The sequence below is a fragment of the Pristis pectinata genome, chromosome 17 (assembly GCF_009764475.1).
Source record: "Pristis pectinata isolate sPriPec2 chromosome 17, sPriPec2.1.pri, whole genome shotgun sequence".
NCBI classification, from domain to species: Eukaryota; Metazoa; Chordata; class Chondrichthyes; order Rhinopristiformes; family Pristidae; genus Pristis; species Pristis pectinata.
Window position 1 is genome coordinate 25,395,159 of NC_067421.1, and position 15,473 is coordinate 25,410,631.

General features: G+C 40.2%; 1 protein-coding gene across 1 annotated transcript; it reads right to left on the reverse strand.

Annotated features, from left to right (window-relative positions):
• Window positions 1-340: 340 nt before the first annotated feature.
• Window positions 341-6,465, reverse strand: LOC127579260 (myosin regulatory light chain 2, ventricular/cardiac muscle isoform). The gene is made up of 6 exons (XM_052031910.1): window positions 6,385-6,465; window positions 4,924-4,999; window positions 4,740-4,844; window positions 1,355-1,433; window positions 1,189-1,237; window positions 341-445 (listed from the first exon to the last, which is right to left on the reverse strand). Exons 1-6 carry the CDS (start codon window positions 6,418-6,420, stop codon window positions 341-343), a joined length of 450 nt encoding a protein of 149 aa, XP_051887870.1. The 5' UTR covers window positions 6,421-6,465.
• Between the last annotated feature and the right edge of the window lie 9,008 nt (window positions 6,466-15,473).

The following is a 15,473-nucleotide window of genomic DNA, read 5'->3' on the forward strand; positions in this document are numbered from 1 at the left end:
ATTGCATTCCAAGCAGTAGCAACATTAGGATTTTATTTTGAGTATTTACAAAGAGGATGGCTATGTATGATTTTTATTTCAATTCCTTGATAGATAATAGAGGGATTCTGCATATAGACTGACAAACAATTACCATTTTCTTTAACAACCATTTTATTTTTTAACCAAATTTAAAAATAAATATCAATTCTTCTGATTTTCCGAATCTTGGAAAGAAATTCATTTTCTACTTGTGGTTTCAAAAGACAAGAAGACATGAAGTGTAACAAAGTGGCTGTTTATTCAAAGAGGAAAGAAAACAAGGAAGGTGCAGAAGAACATGACAAAGGCAAAGGATTATTTATTCCTGGTCCTTCTCTTCTCCGTGGGTAATGATATGTACCAGGTTCTTGTAGTCCAGGTTACCAGACACATCTGGAGGAAAAGCTGCAAACATCTGATCAATCTGAAAATGTATATCACATTTATTGTTATTAAAATATGGAGATCATGTTTGCAAAATATTTCAAAGTTTCTGCTCGAAATACTTTATTTGACCTTATTACTTTAGATGCTTTTTAGGCAGCTGTTATTTTTGAAGTACCTCACTCAGGCATCTCTTTATTGATGGGGAGAAGGAGCATGTACTACTCCTGTACAGCCTCTGGCATCTCCCCAGGGGAACTTCCCCAAGCAGGGCATCCTGGGAAAATGGACTAATTGGGAGAAGACTTAGGACATGATTAATGTGCTCATACTTGTACCTCAGTGACTGTGGGAGAGAAGATCAGCCAATGCCCCCCCATTTGAAATAACAAGCTGTATTTCAATAAATTAGTAATCTGCTCATCTCTAGATAAATGACCTCTGAGCTAGGGAATAAAATTGGTAACTTCTGTGAGGGGACAGAACTGAAATGGCTAGTCTTCTAATGGTTATGTTAGATCACTAGTACTTGGAATGAGTGCTATGTAGTAGCATCACTTGGGATATTACAGAGACCTACAGAACCGTTCTTTTCACATGAATAATGAAAGTTGATTGTGTAGTAAAACAGAATGAAGTCCTAATGAAGAAGCATGATCTGAAAATGGCCAATTTCTGCTGAAGTATTTACTTGCTTATATGTTAAGGGAAAGTCAATATTATAACTTGGGTAAGGACCTACAATTTTTCTTCCAAGTTAATTCAATAGTTGTAAGAACATACCTCTTCCTTGCTAAATCGTTCAGCCTGAGTCATCAACATTTCCTCAATGCTGTAAAAAATGGGTAAAAAATGTTCAAATAAAAGCAAACAGTTTAGGATCTTTTAAAAAAATGTTTATATATTAGACACAAACAACAGAGCCATACATGGTCAAATATGCACTTACTAATCTTTTCTTAAAACACCCTTGCCTTCAGGATCAAATACTTTGAATGCATTTAAGATTGACTCCTCTGGATCTGTACCTGTGAAATTATGCAATCAAACATTTTTTTATTTCAGTCTGACAACATAAATTTACAGAATTGCAAATAGATTACAATATTCAGTGTGCCATAGTTAAAAAAATTATTATCCCATTTGATTTAATTTGCTCTGCCCTGCATCATCACTTGAAAGATGAAAGGCACACCCAGCATCTTGCTGAATAAACATTCACTGGTAAATGCATGGTCAATATTCCCACTACTATTTTATTTCTTTGTTTTGGGTTGAGTCAATCACCATTAGTGATCCTTTTCAATGTTATGAACTGTTTTAAGATTCGAAGTCTGGCTGAGTTAACCAGTACTGATCAGGTTCACTACTGTCTTCCATTTAGGGAGTGGATGTGTCAACTTACTCCTGACCTTTCTTTTCTTATTTCATTTATTCAGGGGATATGGGCATCGTTGGAAAGGCCAGAATTTGTTCCCCATCTCTAACTGCTTCCAAGAAGCTGATGTTGGTGACCCACCTTCCTGAAATGCGGCATAACCGGTATGTCATTATAGAGGTTCTATGTGCCTGTTACCCTTATCTGCCTGGCATGGTTTCACAATAATGGGAGCTTCGAAGGGAACTGTTTACAATGCAATCGTCAGTGAAACTCCACTTGTGATGGAGAGAAGGTCACTGAAAAAGCAACTGAAAATGATTGAGCCTAGGCTATGACCCTGAAGGACTCCTGTTGCGATCTCCTGGGGACCAGGTGTCATGGTTCCGAGTGCTGGTTCTCGATTCTGCCCCTTATCCCCATTGATGGGGCCTTGTTGTGCAGCACATGGTTTCCATGCACTACTATTTGCCTAAAGACACACATCTGAGTTCCATCAGGAGACTAGTATAAGAACCCTGGTTTCACAAACACTGGTTGCCAGATTATTGGTCTATCTCTGGGTATACTTTGTCTCCTGGCTGCTTAGAGCCATTAACTCTAGAGCAGTCCTGGTTTTGTGGTTTCTCCTAGAAAACCCTGTTTCCGTGTCGGGACTCTGTCTCAGAGCCCTGAGGAAAAATTCCTTCTGTTTGTCTTTCTGCGTTCGGTACAAAGGAAGCATCCTGACTCCAGTCTCGTTCTGGTGTTCCGCATTTGGGTTCTCTGTGATCTTGCTCTTCGTGTCACGTTGTGACACTAGGTTAGTGGTCTTCAACAACTATATCCACTTTTGCTCCATGTGATGAGAGTTTCCTCCACCTGCTATTCCCATTGACTTGGAAGGAGGTAATTCACCAGACTGGATCTGTCCTGCTTTTTGTGGATAGGATATAGTTGGACAATTTTCATACATTTGCCAATGCTGAACTTCAGTGTCACTAGGACTGGGAATATTCATGGGTCCTCCTCAACCTATTAGTTGTCTCATAGTTCACTATCATCCATGACCAGCTCTTGTAGAACTGCAGAGCTTTGATGTGGTCAGTAGGTTGAGGGATCCTTTAACTTTGACTGTTGTGCTGATTCTATCATGTACCATGTGTCTGAGGTTGACAGCTCATTTTTGTGTACTTCAAGTGCTGCTTGAGCTTAAGTGCTTATTTCAAGCACTCCTGGTATCAATCGTTTAACATAACAAACAATCTGCTGCAGAAACTCTGCGGGTCAAGCAACATCTTTGAGGGGAAAGAAATCGTTGATGTTTCGGTTTGAAACACTGCAGTTTCTTGTGTCCCCCTCAATTGTTTATACTCCTCAATGGACCAGGAATGGTGTCTTGGTTTGATGGCAGTGATAGATTGAGGGGTATGTCAGGCCAAGAGGAGGCTGGATTCTGCTACCCAGTCTGGCCCTGTTCTGAATATACCGCACTTTCTGGGTGTCATATGAGAACAATGGAGTGTAAAGATGGGTCCTCGTCACCACAAGGATGGCGTGGAGGTCACGGGTGTGTCTGTGGCAGATAGATTGGTGAGGAAAAGATAATGTGGGTTTTTAATTCATTTTGGTTTTCTCACCATCCACCACAGAATCAATGTGGCAGCAGGACAAGTAATCCAGAGTATAATGCAGGCTTGCCATGATAGAAAGAGGCTATTCAGCCCATAGAGTCTATGCCAGCTCTTCGAGCAACCACATCAGTCATATTCCCCCACTTACTTCCCTCTATCAACTCTTCCCTGACTCTCCTGCCACCCACCCACACCTGGGGCAATTTACAGTAGATAATTCACTTTCCAACTTGCACATCAATGCCAAATGGTCTGCCTGGTTTTATTCTTCCTTATGCTGTGTCTTAATCAGGTACATCTGAATGGTTTATAGGAACATCAGAAGCAGGAGCCTCTCGAGCCTGTTTCACATTTTATTAAGATCTTAGCTGATCCAAAATTGGCCTGAACACCACTTTCCTGGTCTCTCCCCATGCTCCTTGTAATCATGACTATGCTGGCTTTAGTGTCCGGTGTGGGAGATATCAAGAACATTGGGGAATCCTGCCCCAACCTTTCCCAGGACTTTGGGTGGAACTTGGAGCTGGTCTCTACTGAAGGAGATGATGAATTGACTTCTCCTTGAATAAAGGGCATCAGTGATAAGACAGCAGTGGGCATACTGGGAAATATGGCATAGATCAGTCACTCCCACCACTTGGACTAGTCAGGATGAGAGGGAGAGGGGTGAGAGGGACCTTCACCTCCTACAGACAGAGCAGTGTAGCCGCAGGTACATGGCTGGAGTTCTTCCTGCAGAAGGTGACAGGCCTGCCTTAGAAAACTTCATGTGGGGAATTGGACAGTTGGGCAGCAAGTGTGAAACCATGGATTCAGAGGTTCTGAACCAATAGGAATAAATGCTGAGTGTACAAGTCCTGAAGGAAACAGATAATTTATCTGCTGCAGTCTCAATTATTCCAATGGAATCCTGGCTAGCCTCCCTCAATCTACCCTGCATAAGTATTATTAATACTATCTCTTATACTATTCCCCTATTGTGTAAATGTTCTGCATTTATTTGAATTATTCAGTCTATGAAATAATAACATTTTGTGTTCCCTTATTTCCTGTAGGGTAGCATTCTTATTATATAGGCAAATGTTTCCATATAAAAGCAACAATAATGAGAATGAGGAAACATCTTTGCTTTGAAGGAACCTACCAATATCTCAATCCTTGTTTACAATTTTCTTGTAAATTAATTGTTCAGGTTCTCAAAATCTACCTGTACCACAACCTAGATGTGCAAATCAGCACCAATGTTGACACGTAACTGTTTATTTTCCATTGTTTCATTGAAATTCCAATAATCTGTGACTTTCCTTGATGAACAGTTCATTAATATCAGTTATTTCACTTACCCTTAAGCTTTTCACCAAACATGGTAAGAAAAACTGTAAAGTTAATTGGTCCAGAAGACTCCTTAATCATTTCTTCCAATTCTTCATTTTTTACATTTAGCCGGCCTGTAGAATAGATTACCAATCATTAATAACATTCTCTTGACCTCAGCAGTAGAAATCCGTTTGTAATAGTAAAACTAACCCAGAGCGGCGAATGTGTCCCTAAGGTCCTCCTTATCAATGAATCCATCCCTGTTCTGATCCATTATTGTGAAAGCCTGGTATCAAGGCAAAATCAATATAGTATTAAAAACTGGTATCTTTGATTATAACTTATGGTTCAGGTTCAGCAGCGACACATTTAATATAGTGCATCAGTGCCCTACGCCATACATCATTCCTTGTCTAACAGAGCAGTAGATGACACACTCCTTGTTTTTTGCCAGTGTTAATCATTAACATTTAATTGAACCATAGTCCCATAGCAGTGTCTTATTCAAGGGCTACTTAGCAGTACCATAGCACCCTGCACCACAGAGTGACGACAAATGGGTCTACAAGTGAAACTCCCCCCATTTCATGAGGAAAAACAAAGAATAGGAATAAATTCTGAGTGTACAAGTGCTGAAAGAAACAGATAATTTATCTGATTCTCAATTATTCCAATAGAATCCTGGCTAGCCTCCCTCAATCTACCCTGCATAAACTTGAGAGATCCTCAGAAACTTCACTGCTGTAACGTAACCTACACCAACTCCTCTTCGTCCATCACCTTTATGCATGCTGATTTACATTGGCTAAGCAATGCTTTGAATTTGCACTTCTGTTTCCTGATTTGAGGTACCTCGTCCCTCCAACCTCTCCAGCTCAAAAGCCCTCCCTAGTTACCTGTGTAACCCAGAATCTGGTCTCTTAATGAAACCTGAGTGTCATTGCTCCCCCACGTGTGGCCTTGCCTACTCTGAACATGTTTTCATAAACCCCTCCATCACTCTACTTTCCTCCACTTAAAGTGTTCCTCACTGCCTACCTCTTTGACCAAGCGTTTGGTCATCCCTCCTAATATCGCTGATGTAGTTTGGTATCAGATCTTGTTCAGTACATGTGAAGCAGCACCTTGGGACCTTTTAACTATATTAAAGATATTATTTAAGTACAGGTGGAGGATTAGTTTGTTGTCATTCACACTTGTGCTTTTCAGTTGGATTACTGTGTAATGCTCAAAGCAAGTACTCCTCTTAAGATTGGACTATTAAAGCCTAATTATAGCATCTTTGTTGCTCCCCAGTTGATACCTGCCACCTCATTACAGACGAGGGAATCAAACTTGACACTCCTGTAGTGGCTTGTAACTATTAGTTTAGATTTCTAATCGATGGACATTTTGATTAGCTTTCAGGGGAATGCTTACTTTAAAGAAATATCAGATCTGATGTAAAACAAAAAGCAAAGTACCAAGGATGGTAGAAATCTGAAATAAGCAATGAGAATTGTGGAAATACTCAGAAGGTCAGGCTGCACTTGTGGAAAGTTAACATTTCAGGTCAATGACCTTTCATTCCCTCATTCCTTTAGGCTTTGTCGATGCCTGCACTGAATTCTCTGCAGGCAGCTGATCCTCTTTGAGAGAGTGTTTCTCTGAATATAAACTTAACAAACCTACCTCCTTGAATTCCTGAATCTGTGACTGATCAAACATTGAGAACACATTGGAGTTCGCTCCCTCTATCTTCTTTTTTGCCTTCTTGGGTGGCTGAAAAAAAAGTGCCATCCTAATCAGCAGAGATCAGATTCTGAAGTGTAATATTATATGGATGCCACCTCACTGGGAACCGAGTGCTGTGGCTTGAAGCTAAACTTCTCAAATTACATTGAGGTTCCAGTCAGAAGTAGGTCCTTGTTATCCTATTGGATTGAAATGGTGACTTCAATTCTATTATTTGATATGCCTTCATCCCTTGCTTCCTAAATCCAGTAACATGATATAATTCCTGTATATCTTGTACAAGAAGAGTGTGAGAGTGGTTTTAAAAGTCATCAGACACAAGTCACCGATGATGTACCGCTTTGAGTGATACTATTTGACTGTCTTATTGTCTACAGAAATCTTCAAACCCAACAAGCAGACCAACAATCAGAAGAAATTCTGAAAAGAAGATTCAACATCTAGAATATCTGGTCAGTTTACTTTTTGCTGACTCATTAGAGATGTGACATACTCCTCACCTTCAGTCACTTTCTGAACAGGAGAACCTGCAGCTTAACTTGCCCAAATGTGGTAAACAGGAGGGATCGGATTCCTCGACTTGAGGACCACGTAGAAACATTCTTAGAGCATTGTGTATGGATCAGACACAGAGTAGTCATACAGAACCTAACCTTACCACAGCTGATCTGACCCAACTACTGCTGTAAGCATAACATCTCAATCATGCTATGGATCTGTTTTACAATGAAACACCAAATGTTGATCAAGAACAGAGGACACTAATACGAAGTAAGGACAACGTGGCAAGGCATGGCCTGACACAAGACCAACAGTAGTCTAGTCCCCTCTGATAGCAGGACTATAAGCAGAAAAGATATGGCTCATGGTCAGGGATTCAGAAGGGATCGAAAGGATATCTTCATTGTGGGTGTAAGCCCCACCACAGTGGAGGTACTGGTATGCAGAGGCATTGAGAACTCCTACTGACATCTGTCACAGAGATTTATTTTATAGACTGATATAAATATGCCATAAAAATTCCAGGGAATGGATACAACTTTAAACTCGTTCTCAGAGTTACACGCTAGTCCTGATTCCCTGGATGGTTCTAATCTGAGCCTGAGTTTCAGTTTGTTACCTCATTTCACACTCCAGGTCTTGACAACTTTAGCCCCGGCTTAGGAAATGTTAGATTATGTGTGTGAATTATTCTTGATTCTCTTTTCCTCTCCCTGGTATTTATTACCAACCTGATGATCAATAATATTGCCATTAGCTCCTAGAGAATGAATAAGAGAGCAAACAGTTGCTGCATTTCTAAGAATGTGTCCGGATTCTGCAATAGATGGGTATAAGTCCTTACCACAATGACTTCCACAGGGCAAACATCTTAAAGTAAGTAGTGCCACAGAAATATCCTGCTCTTGAAAGGGAAATAGTGCTTTTACTTCTTTTGGATCATTTCAGCTGAATAATATGAAGCAATTATTTTCTTATGGCCTGGAGGGAGGAAGCCTAGAAGACTCAATGGTTCCATTATTGTATATTTCATAGAAGTCATAAGCTTTATTTGGCCACAAAGAAATTGAAATCAATGGTGTTGCTTATTCCATTAGGATGTGTTGTTGTTAATATAGAAAGAACTTGCATTTATATACTGCCTTTTATATCCTCAGGACATCCCAAATTACTTTAGTCACTGTAGTAACACAGGGAATTGTGGCAGCAAATTTGCAAACAGCAATACTACACAAACAGAAAAGAACAAAGTTAGCAGATAGTCTGTTTTTGGGTGGTGATGGTTGCTGGATAAGTGTTGGTTAGGTCAGAGGAAGACTTCCCTGCTCTTTGAAAACTGCCATTGGAATCATAAAGTCTATCTGAGTCAGTCAGATGGGAACTTGCTTTAACATCTTGTGCATCTGTCAGGACAGTAGTCCTTCATTATTGTGCTGGATTATGTGTTCTAGGTGTGAATTCACATCCTTCTTATTCAGAATTGAACTTGCTACCTTGGTTGTAAGTCTTGGTTGACCTTTGAATATACCATAATATACCTTCTCCTTACCCACGACAAAGAAATAAGTTCGGCATTCTCTGAGATGTACTGTATGTGCACAGAATGTAGAGCAAACAGCAGTCTCTTTATACTGTTATGGTCTTTTACAAGGCAGGTCTTTATATTTTATAGCACACTCCACAACCTTACACATTTTATCACTTGTTTAATAGGAGCTTATTAAATCCATTTTAAGAAATGGAAAATGGGTTGGTTTTACTGTTTACCATGTAGAATCTTATAAAGCCTGCTGAAAAATCCTATTAAAACAGCATGTAACCTCACTCACTTTCCTTCCCTTTCTTACCTAATAATCCTCTCTTCATTTGGTGGAAGGGTTGATGCCTGCAGATAAACATACAGTTCTAAAGTAATCAAGACTTTTGACGTTTGACATGTGAATGTGAACAGTGAACATCAGCAGCCTAGACCTAGTCTGTCCAACCACCCACATCTCCAGCAGGGGCCACTTAAAATCATTGAACGAGGCTGGTTTTCTTCTTGAAAACTTCAGCATGTTGTTGCGAACTAGGGGAATCCCTGTTCCACACTAAGTTAGCTGAAGGCCACTAAGTCACGATGAACTAGTGATCAAACCTGCCTGTATTTCTCAATCACTTTCTGCATTAATCGCAGAAGCATGGGGAAACTTAACTCTTTTTATCATTTGCCTCAGGAATTTGCCCTGAACTATTAACATGCTACCATGTTCTAAAAAGTAAATGTCACCTATTAGTTAACCTCATAATAAATCTTGCTTCCAAATTAAAAAAAGACTACAGAACTCAAGGAAGTAGATAGAAATGCAATACTAGAAGCATCAAAAACTGTTGCTTTTCTTAACTCTGTCTTAGCTCATCTTTTCCATTGTGGTAGCTGTTTCTAATGTAACACAATATGGCATTAACACAGATGCTTACCATTGCTGCAGCCTGTGTGATGTCGCTTTCAGGAGAAACACAATGCTCTAGACAATGTTCACAGTGGAATATATACCATTCGTTAAGTATAAAAATAAATATATTCCTACTTTGGGCATTGTCTAGTAATCTGTTCCTCCGAACACCACCCCTACCATTTTTGAAACTATTTGGTTTCAAGCTATGATCCCTGGTATGATGTGTTTGAATGTGTGTTTGTGTGCACTCAAGGTTAAAGAAATGTTATGCGTCACAGCTGATTCTACTTTTAAGATTTTGACCTTAGCCCTCACTTACTCTTTGTCTTTTACCATGACATGTGCACTTGCTAAATTGAGAGAACAATGCAAGAATGCAAAGCATTGGAATTTCTCAGAAGCTCCGAAATCCCAGCTCTGTTGCTTTAGATCTATCATCAAAATGCATCCTTGTCATTTAAATTGCTTATTAAAATAAAGGTCATGTTTATTTCTTTGGTAATGCAATGTAGAGAGTAATTAAAAGAGATTGCATGTGCTTTCTGTTTGTAATATACATGAGTTTCATTAGAGCAATGGAAAGTGCATATTTCTTCTGATTTGGTGATATAGTACATATTACCAGGATTATCTCCAATATTCATTTTACTTGTGAAATCTAAAGCTATTCTAACAGAATTATAAATTAGGGGAGTTGATATCTGATGGGAAGACTGGATAAAATCATCAGTGGAAGAACAGATTAGAATCAGTTTGTAGAAAATAATCTGTCAACTGGGTCCTTTTCAAACAACAGACTACATTTACATAATACCCTGACAAGTGGAAACACATCTCTTAGAACTTCACCATAAACAGGGTGATTAATACGGTAAACTCTGAAGATGGAGGAGTAAACATGAAGGTGAGAATGGGAACTGCAGGTCCAAATAAAGGTGTTTCACAATTTGATTTTCACAATTATAGATGGTTTGGAGAAGGTTTCAGAAAACAGGGAGGGAGGGAGCTAGACAGGGGATTAGGAGAGCATGAACTGGGCTAGAAGTCCTCAACTTTTTTTATTGCCAGTCCCTGTTGGATTCATCAGCTGCTTGTGTACCCCTCCACCAGCATATATGTTATATTTTAATCTCTTAAAACTTTCTCAGTTCTGGTGAAAGGTCTTTGTCTTGAAATGTTAACTGGTTTCTCTTTCCACAGATGCTGCTTGACTGGTTGAGTTCTTCCAGCATTTCCTGTTTTGCTTCAGGTTGCAGCATCTGCAGATTTGTTGTCTACCCACCAAGAAATCCAACTTAATGCTGAGTGTATGGAAGACAAGAGACTGCAGATGCTGAATCTGGAAAAAAAAAGAATGCTGGAGGAACTCAACCGGTCAACATCTGTGGAGGTGAAAGGTGTATGTCAACATTTCAGGTCAAGACCCTGCATCAGGACAGTCCTGATGTAAGGTCTCAACCCAAAATGTCAACATACACCTTTCACCGCCACAGGTGCTGCTTGACCCGCTGAGTTCTTCCAGCATTCTGTTTTTTGTTCCTAATGCTAAGTGTACACTCCTTCCCTGTATATAAACCCAAGATGAGTAAATAAAGACACAGATTTTGGAACAGCCAGTACGTTAGGGACTCTTGAAATCAATTCAATAAAAATAATCAAATTGCCATCAAAGAGCATGTCCTTCATTTCATGCAAATTGTCCTGCTATAAGCAATTTATCTGTTAAAGTATTGATTTGTGGGTTATTAGTTTGAAAACCTCAGAGCTTAAAGGCAGCGTAACCTTTCCACTGTATGGATTTTACACATTCTACCTGTGACTGCATGGGTTTCCATGGGTGCTTGAGTTTCCAAACACCTGTTGGAAGATTAATTGATTGGTAGGTTACTCCTTAGTGTAAGTAAGTGTCAAAAGAATCAAAGGGCAATTGTTGGGCATAGGTTGAGGGGAATTGGACTGATTGGATTACTGATGGAGGCAGCATGGACCCACTGAGCAATGTGGCCTCCTTCTGTGTTATAGCACAGCTTATGATTTACTATGAAAAGTATCATGGAATATTTGCTGGTGTTATAAAAGAGCACAGTCTGAGTTTAATGGCTAAAATCACTCACTAGGAGCCTTCTCACCAGGATATTAGCTCATGCAGTAAACATTAACCAACATGACATGATAGAGGTAGAGAAAATTATGAGAGGATAGTGAGGGTAGATAGTCAGCGTCTGTTTCCCGTAGTAGGGATGTCTAAAACTAGAGGACATAGGTTTAAGGTGAGAAGGGGGAGGCTGAAAGGAGATCCCAGGGCTAAATTTTTCACACAGTGTCTGGTATCTGGAAAGAGCTGCCAGAGGAGGTGGTGGAGGCAGGAACAGGAACAACATTTAAGAAACATCTTGGCAGGTACCTGAATGAGCAGGGCATTAGAGGGATATGGAATTAAATAGTGGGATTAGTATAGATAGGCATGATGGTTGGCATAGACGCTGTGGGCCGAAAGGCCTGTTTCACTGCTGTACAACTTCATGACTCTGTATGAAAGTGCAGCTAACAGACTGGTTGACCGGTTGTATGCATTCACATTTTGTGCCAGGTGTTCCCAGTAAAAAGTAAAAAGGAATTGAGAAAAGAAGAGAACTTCGATTAAAAAATATGAAACCACCGTGGATTAATAAAGGATGGGACAGACAAAATGGGCTAAAAGTCCTGCCACTCTTTGAATATTCGTGTGCCCCAATTCTGCACATAACAACAGCGTTGGGTGCTGCTTAGGCACAGATTTTGCGGGTGTGGTGTCACCAAAACTAATGGCATTTGCTGTCATTACGTTATGAACCTTTCAAGATCTTTGGGGTTTTCACATATGCATAGTTCAACATTGAAGTCTCAAACCAGCTGCCAGAAATTGAACTGTCTTCTATATGCTGCCTGGTTTACAACCTTTTCCATCTGAATCGAGGGTAACCAGTTGAAGCGATCAAGAATTGGGTTGGAAAAAGGAACACCACAAAGATGGCCAGATATTTGTGGGCAGATTTCTTAAGGTTAGCAATGGGAACTGTCCTTTTGCAGCTGACCTCAATCCGAACCAACAGGAGGTTATGTGGTAATGTGCATATTGTGATACCGTTGCACACAGTTTGCTTGATCATTATCACAATACCTGGTTTGACAAACCAAGGTACCCACTGGAAACTGATGGCTATTTCATTATTGGAGTTTTCCATCCTTCATAAATCAAATAAATATGTCTTGAATTTCTGATAAAGGTGAAACAATTAAGAGTATATTTTTTGTGTATGTTATTGTTTTAACTTTTGTGAAACTGGTCTAGCATTTAATCTATTACAATGCAAAATGTATATAATGCATATATAAAAACATATTTGCTATTTGATGAATGTCCAACCATAATGTAACACATAGGTGATAACAGATGACGTACTTGCTCGTAACTGGTAAAGTCTCTTTGTAACACTAAAATAAATTCAGAATGATTCTCTTCAACTGGATGTTGCAGGTAAGGTCCACCTGCCCAGACAGAGTCAATATTTAAAGTAAGACCAGGGTTTTAAAATTGCTGTAAACTGATTCCATACGTTTAGAGACAATTTTTGCTCAAATTATTTCAACAGCTTTTCTGCTATTTTTTCATCCAAGGGCTACAGTAATCTTGTTTGTTAGTTGCACAATAATAAATTGTTATTTGACGCATCTCCAGAATTCCTTTGTGTTTTATGGAGAAGGTGGGGAGAGGGAAGGGGGTGGGGGTGGGGGGGGTGGTGGTGGCGGGAAGAGGAACGGAATGAAGCCAGAGCTGTAAAACTGTATTCTAGTTGAACAGCCTAGACCAACCATTTTCATGGATCCTGATAAGCAATCAAATTGCAGGTTGAATATTGCCTCAGTTGGCATTGCCAGGAAGCAAGAAAGACATTCAACTGCTGGAGGCAATACTGGCGAGAACCAGATTAAAGCCAAAAGTCAGGAGAGTGAAAGCCAGGAGAGGCCAGGTGATCAGCTTGGACAGGAGGCAACAGTGATTCTGAAGAAGTAAATTAACTGGAAAAAAAGTCAACTTGGATTATTTGAAGTTGAGAGCAGAGTTTGTAGATTCAATCTAGAGAAGGACACCGTTAGTACAGATTACATGAAGCTATTGGACCAGAACTGTTGCCTGCGGCAAGCTGTCTGAGCTTTCCATGGTAAGTGCTTGTTTTCTGTAGATCCACCATGGTTAACTTGGCTCTCAACACAGCCTGAATCTCAGTGTTGAAGTCTTGCATGGAGACATAATGCTGACTGTGAGAGGGGAGGGAGGGGAGTGGGGGGTAGGGGAGAAAGGCAGAACAAGTTCCACCCACGAAGCAGCTGAAAAAATCTTTGACAGCTGCTCAGTCACTTACAAACTGCAGTTGGCTTCTATTACTTGCGACCCTTGTAAAAGCATGGATTGATCCAGAGGATAAAAATTCCTGATTAATATTGGCCTTGGGCCAATGGTAGCATTCTTGACCAAGTGAAAAGATTGTGGCTATGAGTCCCTCTCCAGATGATTGCAGGTGAATGTTAAAGCCTCCATGGGACTGTTTAAAAATGAATTCTCTCCTGTGTCTCAACCATACTTATCCTTTCTTTGCACTTGTAGGATCCCCTGTGGCCCAGGCCATTGCTGATTGTAGGCTACAGGCTGCAGTACCTTAAACTTTACGATCCATGAGGATTTCTTCTTCTTCAAAATGCAAGGCTATCAACTTAGGATCCTGGAAAAGAATACCCATTTCCTGGTCAGTCATGCTATTTCAGTCTAATTCAGTCCACACTAATAGGATTACTTCATCCATAAACAAAAGCCTAAAGGTTGTCTCAAGGTTAACCTCTTTAAGCATTGGTAATTACATACCTAACACAGTAATGATTGACAACAGACTGGAGATATAAGGAGATTCATGCAGGTTCCTTCCAGAGAAAAACATTACTTGTTTTGGATCTCAGAGCAGTATTTCAGACTGCTACATCAGCCTAGGGGTATCCTTAAACACATTAATCACAAGATATGCTGAATCATTGTTGTGTTGTCGCACACCCTTACCATCCAAAAATATTCATAACTAGAGTGCAGTTGGAGACAGAAATTAAGCATTTGCAGCCATGCGTCGAATAAAATGAAGATACCAATCACAAAAAGATTTACATGAGACCAACTTTGCATTCAGTTAGAGCATGAGTCTTTGCCGTCAGTGAATAAATCTTCAACCAGTTACCCTATTTATCCAGGGTAGGAATGGTCTTCCCCACATCTGCACCATCCAACGAACAAAGTATCTTCCAAGCATTACCGTCAGTATTGTTGATCCATGTCCTATTCCTTCCTGCTGCCTCTTCTGTTATTTATAGGGTGCTACTACTCAGAGGCAGAATCATTATGTTTCTTTTCATGCCATGGTCCTGCTGCTGGGCACTCAATTTAAATGGTGCCTGAGGCAGTGAAACTCTTTATGATTGTTCTTGTAGTACAATTCTCAACATAGTAAAGTAAGCTATAGCTCAAGGCCTCATAACACAGATCTGTATGCTGATCCATGGACCAGGTACAGTTGTTCACCTCGTATCTCTCTAGAACTATTGTGAGCTTCATGTTGGATCTACGTACTGAGAATTTGTCACGCCTGACTACACATACTGGTGAGGGATGCCTTCATCTGCCAGGTGGCTGAGAGGGAAAGGAATGCTGACCAGATCAGCTGTAGTGATGCTCAGCATGAGATCAAAGCCTCCTCGTTTGTGAACATTAGAGAAATGCTGCCGTAGTATTGCCAGTGATTATCATTTCTGTGACAGTGAAATAAATAGCTAAGTGGGAATGGCACCACGTCCAGTATGACTGGGGTTTCAGCAGGTTGTGCTCCAGAGTAGTAAGACTCCGGTTCAAACCCACAAGGAACCCTACCAAGTTAGGCATGCTGCATTGGAGGGACATGAATAAGAGATGACAGAAATGATATAAAATTGGAGGGGAATTATTTCAGGGACATCCTCAAGAGACTTCCAGTTCCAGCCTTCACTATCACAGCCTTTGCCCCAATCCTA